Genomic DNA, 14,404 nt, shown 5'->3' with positions numbered 1-14,404 from the left:
GGGGCAACCCCCACTGGGGGTGCCCAGGCTGCAGGGAAGAGCTGCTCCTGCGCGGGCAGTTGGCACCGGTTGGGTGAGCCTGCAAGAGAGACAGGAGCGATGGCAGGCGGTCAGCTCCGTTCTTGCCCCCAAGAGCATGCCCGGGCTGCTGGGGTCAGGGTGGGTCCCCACCTCGGGGGTAGAAGGTTTCAGGGAGCACAAATGTCTGAAGGAGCTGGGGCACCGGGGGGACCCATGGGCCATGCGCTGGGAGCTGCAGTGGTGGCAGCGCCATGGTCCGTTGTGGCTGTTGGCTGCTAAGGACTCTCTGGCGTCTCCCATAAGGGAATGCAGGGGCTCCCCGTGTTCTGCCCCACCCCAATAGCCTCCCCAGCTCCTCCTGGGGAGGGAAAGGGTTAAGGGGGGCTGGACTTCCCTGGCCCCCGCAGGGGGCTCTCGGGGGCTGTGGGTGCAAGTGCCTTTGGCTGGAAGCCTTGGTCCCTTCCCAGAGCTGGGATATCCTCGGGATTAGTGGGACTTGGTGGAAGGAGTCCCGCTGGGATGGAGTTTCCAGGCTGTTCAGGAGGGGTGGGCAGGGCAGGCGAGGTGGAAGTGTCGCGCCATATGTGAGGGAGAGGTTTGATGGTAGAGCCCTTACAGTTAGCGATGACATGGTTGAGAGCCTCTGGGTGAGGATGAGGGGGATGGAAACCAAAGCAGATGTTGTAGTGGGTGTCTGCTACCCATGGCCCAACCGGAATGCCAGCGCTGAGGAGTTATTCTAGAGACGATGAGGAGAACTCTTTGGATGGGCAGCTCATGTCTATATGGGGGATTTCAAGTTCCCAGGCACCATCTGGGAATACCATACTGCTGTGACGAGCGGGTCTGGGAAGTTCCTGAAGTTTGTGGGAGAGAACTTCTTGGCACAAGTACTCAGGGAGCCAACTAGGAAGGATGCCTTCCTAGACTTGCTGGTTGGGAATGGAGGAGGACTCGTGGGAGATGGGATGCTCTGGGCCACAGAGATCATGAAATGGTTGAGTTTAAAATTGAGTTGCTACACTGGATTTTGAGAGAGCAAACGTTCCATTATTCAGGGAGGTGCTTAGCAGAGTCCCCTGGGAATCTGCTGCTGGGGGCTCAGGAGTCGGTGAGCGCTGGTCAGTCTTTAAGAAGCACCTTTGAGAGGCTCAGGAGCAGGCAATTCCCCTGTGAACTGGAGCCCAAGTGCGGGAAGAGTGACTTTCTGTTTGTGGACAGTGAAGCTGTCAGGGGCCAGCTGTATCAGCTGAAAGTCCATGGGGCCTGATGGGATTCACCCCAGGGTACTGAAGGAGCTGGCAGATGTTATGGCAGGACCCGTCTCAGTCATCTGCCAAAGGTCTTGGGAATCTGGGGAGGTGCCAATGTTATTGCAATTTACAAGAAGGGTGTGAGAGAAGACGCAGGAACCTACAGACCTGTGAGTCTAAGCTCAGTTCCTGGAAAAATTATGGAGAAGATCATAGTGGGTTCTCTTGAAAGGCTTTCAAAGAGTAATGCAATCCCCAGGCACAGTCAACATGGGTTCACAAAGGGAAAGTCCTGTTTAACTCATTAGATACCCTTCTAGGATAAGGTCACCCAGGCAGTGGATGAGGGGAAGGCGGTGGATGTCGTCTTTCTGGCTTTTAGCAAGGCTTTTGCTGCTGCCCCTCAGAGCATCCTTCTGGACAAGTTGTCCAAATGTGGGATGAGCGGCTTGATGGGGCGCTGGGTGAAGAAGCAGCTGGCCAGCAGGCCTCAAAGGCTTGCAGTGAATGGGGCTACATCCGGCTGGCGACCAGTCACCAGCGGTGTTCCTCGGGGCTCAATCCTAGGGCCAGTGCTGTTCACTATTTTCATCCATGATCTGGATGCAGGAGGTGAATGCCCCATTGACAAGCTTGCTGACACTCCCAAACTGGGCGGTGCCATTGACTCTCTTGAGGGGCAAAAGGCCTTGCAGAGGGATCTAGAGACATTGGAGCATTGGGCAATCGTCAGCGGCACAATACTGAACAAGTCCAAGTGCCGGCTTCTGCACCTGGGAGTAACGCCAGGCACAAGTCTAAACTGGGAGAGGAGTTGATTGAGAGCAGCCCTGCAGAAAGGGATCTGGGGGGGCTGGTCAGCAGCAGGCTCAGTATAGGAGCCAGCAGTGTACCCTGGCATCCAGGAGGGCAAACCGCATCCTGGGTGCATCAAACGCAGTAGAACCAGCCGGTCATTAGATGGCATTGTCCTGCTGTATTTAGCGTTGGTGCGGCCTCACCTGGAGTATTGTGTGCAGTTCTGGGCCCCACCATTTAAGAAGGATGTGAAGGTCCTCAAATGCCTCCAGAGGAGGGCAACCAAGCTGGTGACAGGGCTGGAAGGCATGTCCTCCGAGGAGCAGCTGAGCACTCTGGGTTTGTCTTGTTTGGAGAAAAGGAGGCTGACGAGTGATCTCATTGCTCTCTGCAGCTTCCTGAGGAGGGGACGTGGAGAGGGAAGTGCCCATTTCTTCTCCCTGGGATGCAGGGACAGGATGTGTGGGAATGGTTCAGAGCTGCGCCAGGGGACGTTTAGACTTGACGTTAGGAAACATTTCTTTACTGAGAAGGTATTCAAACACTGGAACAGGCTTCCTTGGGACGTGCTCAATGCCCCAAGCCTGTCAGTGTTGAAGAGGCGTTTGGACAATGCCCTGAATAATATGCTTTAACTTTTGGTCAGCCCTGAAGTGGTCAGCCAGTTGGACTAGATGATCATTGTAGGTCCCTTCCAACTGAAATATTCTAGTCTATTCAGGTCTTGGGTCTTCCTGGAAGGCAGCAGGGCCCCACCCAGGCCGTGGCAAAGCCTACTGAAGGCTCTGTGGCTCTCTGGAGGGTAGCAGGTCTCTGCCTGGGCCCCTGCAAAGCCTGGCAAAAGCCCTGGAACACCCTAGAGAGCAGCATGGCCCTTTGACAGCCCCAGCAATCCCCAGCGAAGGCCCTGGCGCACTTTGGAGGGCAGCATGGCCCTGCCGATGCGTCGGCAAAGCCCAGTAAAAGCCCCAAGGGTCTCTGGGAGGTAGCAGGGCACTGTGTGGGCCCTGCCAAAGCCCAGGAAAAGCCCAGGGCCTCTCTTGAGGGCAGCAGGGTCCCACCTGGGCCATGGCAAAGCCCGGTGAAAGCTCTGGTGCTCTCTGGAGGAAAAGCCTCGTGATGGCTATGAAAGGCGCATGCAAAATACAGCCCGTGGCCATAAAGAACTGAGAGACGTCTTGCCTGTACTCAGTGTTATCGCAAGTGATCCTGGCCGAACGACTTGCACACATCCATCGCAGTACTTGTATGGGAGTATCAGAAAACCAGCGAATGAAATCAGTTTTGTTTAAAATAAGATCACCTCTTCAGTGTATCACCCTGAGGTTTGCTGCACAGGCTGTGCAAGGGGAAGGGGGGATGCTCTGACACTCTGCTGGGCTCTCTCAGGCCACTTCCCTCTCTTCAAGGTCTGCAGAGCAGGGGGCTGAAGGAGCAGCGACCTCAGCAAGGGACCAAGTGCCCAGTGACATGAGTCCCGGGGTCCTGACTTTCACCCTGCAAATGGTGCTGCAGGCTGAGATCACAGCAGGAGCAGGCAGAGCCAAGCAGTACAGGAAGGGTGTTGGATTGCTTGCTGAAGTTGCAGTGTCCAATATTAGCTGCAGGTCGTAAACTTTAGAAGCCCTTTCAAGAAGGACAGAGCTCCAGGGACAGCTTTCCTGTCTCTAATCCCCTGGAGCAGCACACTCAGTAGCACTCCTTTGAGGTCTGTAACACAAATCCTGCCAGGCTGCCCAGGGGAGGCAAAATGGCTCTTGGCTACTTTGGTCTGTACTGATAATAGGAAGGAAGCTGCTCCCGTGTGCCTCCCCACAGGGCCTGGGACTCGGAGGAGCGGGTTGCATGGCATCCGAGAGTGCTCGTGGTGTCTGCATCTCTCTTTTTTCCGTTACGCTCACAAAGTCGTAACTTCGGCTCAAGCTACTGAACTTTCGCACCAGGCAACAAGCCACCTTCTCCGGATACCCACGGTTGGAAGGATACCCAAGGACAACCAAGTCGGACTGATAGACGGCAAGAAAAATGTGCAGGTGAGGCAGTGCAGTGGATGCTGGCAGCAGAAGTGGGTAAGTCGACTGCAGTTGTGCACGGTGCGTCTGAGGCCCCTCTGTCATCCTAAACATTAGAGTTGAGACACCAAATGGCACAGTAAGGGCAGACACCTGTGCCAGAGGATTGGAGTGGGGACGGCAGTGGGAAAGAGAGGAAGTACAGCTCTGTCAATGGGCCATCGTCTCTCACCTGCAGGATTTGGAGCAGAGTCCAGGCAGCAGATAGCTGCTGAGAGACAGGTAAGGGGGAGGGACCCAACATCCCCAAATAAAAAATATTGCGTCAGGCTTGAAACAAGTGAGGAAACTGAATGGCACCAAGAGTTGAGGATGACCTAAGTGGGGAAAAAGGAAAGCAGATTAACAAAAATACCCATACAATGGTGGTAACAGGGAGCTGCACATTATCTTCCGAGGGAATAGTGTGATCAATAGTATTGGAATCGCTTGGGATGGTGTTGACCCTCAAAAGGGAGCTGTTATTCCAGGAAAGTCATAGAAGACACTGCTTTCACAAGAACAGCCATTGGTGGATGGAGAGGGAAAGGGACCTAGAAGGTTTACAAATGTAGGTAATCTCTTCCTAGCCAAGACATTCTTTAAATCCCACTAGCTATTCTGCATTTCAGGGTCACTAAGATGGCAGAGGCCTGCTCAAAGCACTCTGAGTGCATTATGTCTAGGAAGGTGTATGAAAGAGTTTTTCTTGGTGTGTTCATGTTGCTTATTATACTTTGTGAGAATATAAAAATAAGTCAAGGATCTGAGTTGCTGAATCAAAGATTTTTCAGTGTTACCACAACACATGCTTCCAGTGTAAGACAGCATAGTGAACATCCAGGAGCTGGTGAAACCAGCTGCCCTGTCAGAACAACCTGGGTGTTGTCATTTGTAAAGGTGCTGTAAGTAAAACTAAGCTCTTGCTGTTGTAATGTGCAGGCTCCAACAGCCTTCAGAGAAACAGGATCCCAGACATTTATGTGTGCGGTGCATTATATTATTGCATTATATTGTGCTGAACTACAAACGCAGCTGGACTCCTTTCGGCACGCCTTAATCACATCAATGCCCATTACCCTACTGACCCCATCCAATGCTGAAACTGTGCCGAGTCAGGTGTAGCGAGCAAGCAGATGTGGAGGCACCCAATTGGAGCTAGAATTCATAGTCTCTACAGAAGGGGTGGCCAGCAGACTTGGAACAGAGTTACCTGCTTTTCGTGAAGACACGTGAGAATTTGTTCTGAACGACCTAGCTTAGGTGATGACATAAAGACTTGAAGACTCCTTAGCCTGTTAGGGTTAGGAGTGTTGGCATGAGCAATGTCATCAATTTACAAGGAGAGCATTTCTGGAAGAAAGGGAGGTTTGGTGCAGTTGTTAATGGTTGGGCCTCCTCTTGAGAAGCATACGTGAAGTGTTAGCCGTAGTATCTATCCACTGTCACCCTCATTGCCTGACCATAACCATAATCTACCGGAAAGTAGATTTCTGAGTTTGTCTGCTACTGGTGACTCCTTCCAAATTCCCAGCTTACTCTGCTTTGACAGAGAGACACAAAGTGATAATCAGAAAGGCATGTTCAAAGGGACAGTCATGTTAGCAACAGCATCTTGTCAGATTTCAGGGATAAATAATTGCACGCTCTTCCCTGAACTATCTATGCAGTTCCCATTAGACACTGTCTCACAGCATCCGCTCTTCAGATCTGAGGAATTGCAATCTCTACTGAAGACAGCCTCCCCCTTTCTTCATAAACAGGATATATTTCAGGAGTAGATGCACTAATCCCACGGATATGCTGTGTCCTGGTCTCAAACTATAATGGCTTTGGGATCCTTAGGATTAAGAGGTGCATGAAGAAGATGGCAGGACGAAGATGAGAGAATCGTGACTCAGAGTGGCTTGAACTTAAATGTAAGAATGCAACTATTTTCCAGACTACAGCCAAGGTGAGATTAGTTGGTGGGAAGATGGCCTAGGACGGCTGCAGTCCCCAGCAGCTCTGTCCAACACCGTGTGCCCCATGATGCAGGAGCACTCACCTCGCCATCACCGACCCTGGCACACACCCAGCTGGATGCTTGTCAGCATTCATTTCTGTTGCAGTTTGATTATACCAAGTCAGGCTGGGTGTGCAGGGACTTTGGTTTTCCACGCGAGGGTGCTGTCCACATTGGCAGAGGCCACACTTGAGGTTTTCCAGTAGAGCACATCATAACCCACCATCGCACCCAAGAGATCGCAGCCAAACTGACCGTCGGGCCCAGTCACAGCTTTATTTGGTCTTGTTGAAGAGGATTTCAGAGGGTGGCTCTTTCATAGGCTGTAACTAGAGGACTTGTCTGACATCTGGGCACAATATTGACCTGCTCACAGTAGGCAGCTGGTGGATAAATGGTTACATTTGAAAAAAACTGGTTTTCTTACTCGTAAATATATTGTAATAGAAATACTAACCCGTCAGGGGTTCAGCAGCCTATGTTCTAAAATGATAAGTGATTTTTAAGTACCTCAGATCCTAATTATTTCATGAAACAACTTGAAGAAGCCTGATATTTAGAGACCGTGTGTCCATCTTTGTGTTTCAGACCCCTTTGGATGTCTCGAGGTATGTATCCCAAAGAGACCGGCACCTTTTGCAACTTCAAGGGAGCACTCTCTACAGTGGGAGCGAGGGCAGCATTCAGCACTCATAGTCAGAGTTCAAAATTCACCATGATTTATACAACTGATGAGGCACGCATGGGTCATATACCTGCGCACCACGTCAGGGCTCCTCACCAAGGCTTTGTGTTCTGAGTTGCTTTGTTGTGTGGAGCCTTGCGGGTTTGTGCTGTGCTTTGACGATGCTGCGGGTCTGTGTGCCGGTGACATGTGATGATGCAGAGACTGCTCCTCCTGAGTGGCAGGACTCCTATTACATCTCTGTAACTGACAGAGTCACAGCTAACCCAAGAAAAAAACAGAGACAAATAACACCCTAAACACAGCCCCTTCCTTTGCTCCACTGGTCTTGGACGTTTTTGTTTCACCCTCTGAACACACAGAAACGAGCAGATTTTTGCTCATGGGAGGCCCAATCCAATCCTTTGGAAGTCAGGGGGAGTTTTTTGCTGACGTCAGTGGGCTTTGGATCAGACCCAGAAAAGCTGGCTTTATAAATACAGACACCGCAGGTCAAGCCCTGTTCTAAGTTGGTTTCAGTGATGCCACGTGACAGGCTACAGGACCACTACCTGCATGTAGGAGCACTGGGGTCCCCCCAAGGGGCTAGGATACGGCCAGAGATTCCTGACATGACTGTAACTCCCTGAGACCCTGCTACCTCGTGCAAATAGTTTCACCAATACAGCTGCCCAGATACTAACCTGTTGGTGGCAACCTGGCTGCTGGAGCAGAAACTGTTCTCAAGCCATCCGGCTGCTGCGAGCTTCATTGTGTACTGCTTGACTGGAACGGAGCATGCGGACTAAAATGTGTAAGTGAGAAAACTGTAACAAGTCACTGCATTTGATTTAAAATTGTTAACATTTCTATCTGCACCAGGGTTTATAACCATGCTCATCATAACCGTGCTGACTACAGCTTTAGAAAAGTCTGGAAATCAAAAGCTGATGGACCGCATTTTAGTAAGATCAGAGAACAGCCTTAAGTGCTCCAAGAACGCATTACAGCACACTGGCAAACAATAATAGTACACGTGATCTCTACTCCCGAGACCTGAAAGCAGGAATGATAGGGTGGAATTTTTTTTGGTCTATGTAACACAGGAGGACAGAACAGATCATCTTAAGCATTTTTTTCTGGCCTTAAAATCTACACAGCTGTACTGTAGCTATTCCAAAGCTGTGGTCCACAGTATTAGCTCTTGCTGCTTGCTTTGACTGAAATATGTAGTACTTGAACCACTGTTTTTCCATATAAAGCTGCAATGTGCCGAAGGACCTTATTTTTTCCCTTTTTTGAAGGCTGTCTCCTCCATCAGACTGCAACGGGAGCAAGGGTCTCGTGATGAAGATTCACCTTCCTTATCTTTCTATCTGCACCCATGAAATGTGCGTATAAAACAAGCCTGAGGCTAGTTCATCAGCGTCTCATTCTCACTCGGGCAGCTATAAATGGCACCATGCAAGTGGCGATATTACCTTGCAGTGACACAGGACAGAAAATCGGGTCTTTTGTGGCATTGCTCTGCCGGGACTCCATCTGTATGAGGGCTGCCCTGTCCTTCACGCCACCTCATCAGTGTCCTAGCACGGCTGCCCCTTCCAGCCCTTCCCTTCCTGGAGACATCTGTACCCTCCGGGGGCAGGCGAACAGGCCGAGTTTTCCGTGCATGGCATAACACGCCCGGGCCTTCCGTGAGCTCCATCGCCCCTGGCAAGGCTCGGGCAGGGTGAAGCACTGCCGGGGCGCCGGCACCTGCCCGTCCTCGCAAAGCTGCTCCCCGCCCCGTCCCCAGCAGACCTGGGCGTCCCCGCTTCTGGCCCGCTGGCTTCGGGTGCCCCTCGGAGCCCTCCCGCCTGAGGGAGACCCCGCCCCGGGGGGCCGCGGGGCCCTCGGCTCCGCACTCTCCTGCCCGCGCCGAGGCCTCCCCACGGCGGCCGCCCTGAGGCCGGGGGGGCCGGGCGGGAGCGAGGAGAGGCGCGGCCCGACCGGCGCCGGGGGGGAGCGGAGCAGCGCCCGGGCCGCCCCCCCCCCCCCCGGCCCCGCCCCGCCCCGCCCCGCCCCGCGGCCCCCGCCGCCTCCTCGCTCCGTTCGGGGCGCGCAGCAGCCGGCGCGGCGCGGGTCTCGGCGGAGACGGGGTCGGTGTGGCCCCGGCGGGGGAGGCTGGCGGTGAGCGGGCGGCGGGCGAAGGAAGGGCGGGAGCCGGCGGTGCCGGCAGCGTGGGGGGGAGTCCGGGGGCTGCCCGGGAGGACAGCGGGGGAGCGGGCAGCGTCCGGGAGGCGGCGGTGCCCGGGGAGGGAGGGGGCGGCGGGGCCGGGGGCTTGTGGCGCCTGGGCTGCGAGCGCTGCCGAGGGGCGCGGGCTCCCGCTCGGGCCGCAGCAACCCCGGCGGGAAGGGGGTCTCGGGGACCGACTCCTCGTGCCGGCCGCGCCCCGGCGGAGACGGGCTCTGAGGGAAGAGCTGCGAGGAGCTGGCTCCCGCCTGCTGAGGGGCAGCCGGCGGGGCGGGGAAGGGGCCGGGTGGGCTCTTGCCGGCTGCGGCAGCCCCGAGGAGGAGAGAGATCCTGGGCGCAGCTCTCTGCGAGGGGGTTCCGCGCCGCCGGCTCGGAGGACATGGGTACAGAAATCCAGGCTTGGACTGAGCCGTCTTTGCGGCGGGGGAGGCCGGAGCGGGCGGCCGGAGCGGAGCTTTCTGCGAAGCCCTTCTGTCCTCCTGTGGGCAGCTCTTGGGAGAGTCTTCAGCGCTTCACTGCTCGCCCTTTGCCTGAGGAGTGAGGGGACTGAGGGGAGGTTTTCTCGCTGGCAATGAAAACTGTTCCCGGGGAAAAGGGTGGCAAAGCTGGCCACGAGGCTGAAGGAACGTGCGTGTGATGATGGTTAATTTTAGAAAGAGCAGTGTAATGGTCAAAATCCAAGCAGTAGAAGGACGGACAAAATTCCGGTTAGGTTACAGGTGCCAAAAAACCCAAAGGAAACGCTTGATGGCAAATTGCACTTCTGGAATCATGTAAAGCCAGATCGGACGGTAGGTTTTAGGAAGCGCTGGCAGCTGAGTAAGGCTAAAGTCAGGTGTCGGAGCACGAGGCGAGTGTTTCTGGGGTAGGTAACGATGCTTGATGTGAAGTCAGACATCTGAGTTTTAGCTAGCCAGGTTTGAAAATGGTTGCTCATTGATCTGAGTCGCTTATCGGTATCTAAAGAGAATTCCTTGTTTTGCAGCTGTAATGTGAAGTTTTCTGAGGTGAGTTTTGCAAAAGTCGGATGGAAGGTGTGTTTGAGAGGACAGACGGGGGGATGTTAGTCCTCCAACGGAGGCAATCTCTCTTTTGGCCGACAGGGACGACTGGTTGCCAGATGTGAGACTGCTGGGGATTGGCGTACCCACAAGCTCAGGTTTATCAGGAGAGTCAGGAGACTTACGGAGACCTAAAACTGCGGAGGAGCTTTTTCCCCATTTCTGTTTAAAAAAAAAAACGGAAAAAGCTTTGATGTTGTTAACCTAAGGTTGTATGTTGGAAGATAATGGACTTTGTGAGATGCTTGTGTTCCGAGCAGCAAAGAAGCTGGCAAAATTGAAAAGTGCATCTGATGTTAGGCCAAAAGTGCTTTTCACCTAGAATCGATGCTGCTGAGTGAGGAATACCTGTCCTGGGCTATTAGCTGTTCCAAACTGGTGAAATTCGTATAAAATATTAATTTTCTTAATCCAATTCCCTTCTCGTGTTAGAGTTCTGTTAAGGAGAGAAAGCAGAAAGTAGAGCTTTCTCAGCTTTGTAGCTGCTTCCAGGCAGGAAGGAGAACAAATACCTGCAATGAGAAATGGGTATTACATTGTCCTTCTGTTCTCATCCACCGAAATCCACAGAAACTGCATTTACTTTTGCACTCTATCACAGGGGTAATTCAGAGAGACTCGGCTTCTCTGTTCACGTGTGGCAAAGATGAGATTCCTGCTGCCAACTCTGCAGGCTGTGCTTGAGGAGCTAATGCTGTATTTCAGCTCTAACCAAAATCAAAATGTCTCTTCTGAGCGGGTGCCCTTTTCCCTTGTTCTTGGGCAGTAGTGTCTGGGGAGACCCCACTCTACCAAGAAAGAGGGACGAATGGTGGAGCTTGGGGATGTCTCAACTATCTGCTCTTACCTCCCGAGCCCACATGGGGACACAGACCTGTCTGAACCCTGAAGCCCTGAGGTTGTGTACTCGTGCAGACATCATCACAGCCTTCCAAGTTTGGTTTTCTAGTATGCGCTTTTTTTGGCAGAAATAGAGCTAAAGGAGCCTTCTTTTTAAAACTTCTCCACTCGAGGCAGTTCCTTTTCTTCTCTTCATGAGGTCACCAGCTTGATGGAAGGCATTTTTACTGTGCTTTTTGAAGGCTACTTAGGGTTTTCTGACATCCTTTTGAGTGCAGAACAAAATCGTGCCTGCTCTGAAGGAGAGCACGAGCTCTGAAGAGTCTCTGTCAGAACAACAGCCAATTTTTTCTAGACCTAGCAGTGTCCAGTAAACACAAAATCAGCTGTGTCAGTCATTCCTGCATTTGAGAATTTTTCGGAAAGGCAGCTAGCTGATGAGGATCTTTGATTATATTTGTGAGCCCAGGAGGGACCAAGAAGCAAAAAGGTGTCAGGGAAGTCTGACTGCTTTCTGTCCTTTGAGATACATATCAAGAAAATGAATACTGTTTTTCTAAATTTTTATTCTGTATTATAACACCAGCTTCTATACTATTCTAAACTCTTCCCTGCAGAGCTTTTGGAGGAGCAAAGCTGCATTCGGGCTCAGAGACCGTTTTTTCTCTTCTGATGTGTTTGTGGCAGAGAACAATACTTTCCCGGCCAGGGAAGAAACTGAAAGCCTCTGTAGGTGATGCATTTTAGCATTCTCTGATTCAAGGAAGCAGCATATATGGGCTCGAATCACAAAACTTAAACTGAAAACCAGTTATTTCTGCTTGTGAATAGTGATTATGGTAAATGAGGGTTTAGTCAGTACAGCTGCAGGTGGTAAGGCTGTAGCCACCCTGGCATACTTCTGAGCTTTGCCTCGTTTTCTTCCAAGGCAGTTACAACATGGGACTTGTCTTTCTGGAGAGCACTGCACACAGAACGGGTATAAAAGAGTTTGGTTTGTGACCACTGCTTGCAGCAGACCGAGGGATCTAACATCCCTTCTGTAGCAACTGGGTTGCCACGTATCCAGGTTATGATGATTTGTCAAGTCTTCGGAAGCACTTGTTTTAAAGGAAAGATCTCTCAGGGAATCTTCAGATCTGAATTTAATAGCCCTTTTCTCTGCAAGAGAGTAAAACACAGCTAGAATGTTACCATACGCTCCTTTTTCAGGTCTAAGATGAGCAGGGGAAAGTTTTATAAGCTTGCTACTGACCCTTAAGAGAAATATGGGAGAAACACAGGCCCAGAGTGTTTTATGTGATGTGATGCCGAGGGTCCTTGCAAGTTAGTTGCGTATGTACACTCAGAAATTGCTTTGGGCTGTGTATAGAAAATATTTAGGCTTAATTTTGTGGTTTTTTTTTTTTTTTCCAGGCTCCGTTTGCAGAGACCAGTAAGGACTTGATGACATGAATCCAGCTATTTCCAGGTATGGTGTAGCAGTTGGATGTTTGGAGGTCAGTGGAGGCGTTTTCTGCAACCGTACGGTTTGATCAGCTTGAGCTGCATTTCTGTAGAGAGAAGAAGTAACACCTTTGCCTGCCCCCAGCCACTTGTGCTTTTCTCTCGTACCTTGCACTGAGCCTGCACAAACGATGTTGAAGCCAGCTAGTGCATGGCAGTGAGGAACCGGCGTGGGGTAAAATCAGCCCTGAGTGAAAAGAAGAAAAGTTTAAGTTTTAAGCCAAATCTTTTGTTCAGCCTGGTTCTCTGTGAAGCCTCCCAAATTCTTGTACTGAGTACGGGGAGGTAGTGGCAGTGAAGTGGGAGTGCTGGTCAGGAACGGGTGGAGGCCAGGGTCTAGTCTTTGATGACAGTGTTGGTTTACACTGGCTCTAAGATAGGAGGAACCTGTCTCAGCGGGGGAATCTTTTCACGCTGGAAAGAGCAGCAGTTCCATTGTAAGGATTGTAGTGGATCTCTGCACCCTTTGATGTAATCTTAAAGGAAACACATCTGTTTCTTCCCTTGCTGTGGTCTCCTGTGCTCCAGTCTTTGGCTTTGTTCAGGTGAAAGCAAACTTGGAAGAAATGAGATTATAGACTCTCAAAGGACTAACATCCACAAGTCAAAACAAATAGTCCGTCTTGATTTTCTGTACTGCGGGCTGTAACTCACATGTACTTGTTCTCGGAAATGCTGAAAATTGAGTCCGTACCTCACAGCACTATCTGGAAAATCACAGTTTTTTTAAATGTTGGACTCTTTGGATGCATCCAGACACTGCTATGCCCTAACAAGTACATGCTAAATTGCAATTTAAAGCGGGGAGTGCCGTTTTGAACCGGCTCTACTTTAGCTGTGAGTTTAGAGCCTGCTGATAAGAACAAAAGAGTAATAAGATTTCCAGGGTCAGGATTGCTCATTGTGCTCTGTGTTTTATCTCCTGCTTGTATTTCTCGTGTCTGTTCCAGATTTCTTCCCTGTAGGAGAAAACCCATGCTTTCACCTAAAGGGAAAGGGGAAGCCAAGAGTCTCTGTCTGATACAAGAACTTACTTAAAACTAGGTTGCTCTTTAGAAAGCCAAAATCATGTAATTATTTGCTACTGGTAAAACGAATGGTCCTCATTCTAGTTCATCTTAAGAGAGGAATTGAACACTTCAATGGAATGTGTCACAGGTTTAGAATTTATACCGCGGTTTTCATTGCAGCGCAACACGCTGCAGGTTGTGCTGTAAAAGCTCCAGCTACCAGAGTCTCTGGACCTGGCGTACATCTGATAAAGAGGCATCTAGGAAACTCTGCCAGGAGCTGGGGCACTGCATCCTTGCCCAGCAGGGTACAAAGCCCCGACATCCACAACGCAGGTCCTTGTTTCATTATGCTGGGGAGATGAGTTCCAGGAGCCATTACCCATCCCAGGCTGATGTCTGGTGCAAAGCTACCATAAAGGGCTGAAGGGTGCAAAGCGTTGCTCTCCACCAGTTGCATCCTTGCCTCCAAAGGAATGAGACAGAGCTACTCTTCTTGGTCCTGCTATGTGCTCATGATGTGACTCGGTGGTGGTCCTGGTCTCGCACGCTGACCTTCTAGCTGTAGGCTGTTTTCCACAGATTGCTGAAATACATTGCAAGTCCTTGTTCCGTGTCCTTTACCACCCTCCTCTTTCAAATAAAGGCTTTCATTTTATTGCGGGTCTCTTCTTGTATGCATGTATTAACCTTCAGTGTATATACTATTGAAGGTGTCATATTTAATTCCACTGGCATTCCATCACAGGTTCTTCTTAAGTAAAGAGAAATCAAATGTCGTCATTTCGCCAGTTTTGAAACTCCACTGAAGGCTGTTCGTTCTGTTGGGGGTAATTTTTGTGGTGTATTCCTGCTTGCTGAGGAGTACACCTCAGCATGTTTGTCCATAATTGCACGGCAGTGTCAAGAATCCAGTGCACATTCCCCACTCCTTCCTCCAATATGCTTTAGGTTTAATT

General features: G+C 51.1%; 1 protein-coding gene across 3 annotated transcripts in view; it reads left to right on the top strand.

Annotated features, from left to right (window-relative positions):
• Positions 1-8,911: 8,911 nt before the first annotated feature.
• Positions 8,912-14,404, top strand: part of LOC104254225 (ceramide synthase 4) — a 45,328-nt gene continuing 39,835 nt past the window's right edge. Inside the window, exons 1-2 of one of the 3 annotated variants that reach the window (XM_059831798.1) lie at positions 8,912-8,933; positions 12,346-12,400. In XM_059831798.1, the coding sequence (XP_059687781.1) occupies positions 12,381-12,400 (20 nt within the window). In that variant the 5' untranslated portion in view covers positions 8,912-8,933; positions 12,346-12,380. Of the gene's footprint in view, positions 8,965-12,345; positions 12,429-14,404 lie in introns of those variants that run through there. The other 2 variants (XM_059831797.1, XM_059831799.1) reach the window with 2 other exon arrangements.

The sequence above is a fragment of the Gavia stellata genome, chromosome 32, assembly GCF_030936135.1.
Source record: "Gavia stellata isolate bGavSte3 chromosome 32, bGavSte3.hap2, whole genome shotgun sequence".
NCBI lineage: Eukaryota > Metazoa > Chordata > Aves > Gaviiformes > Gaviidae > Gavia > Gavia stellata.
This window is presented reverse-complemented; position numbering and strand designations above follow the sequence as displayed.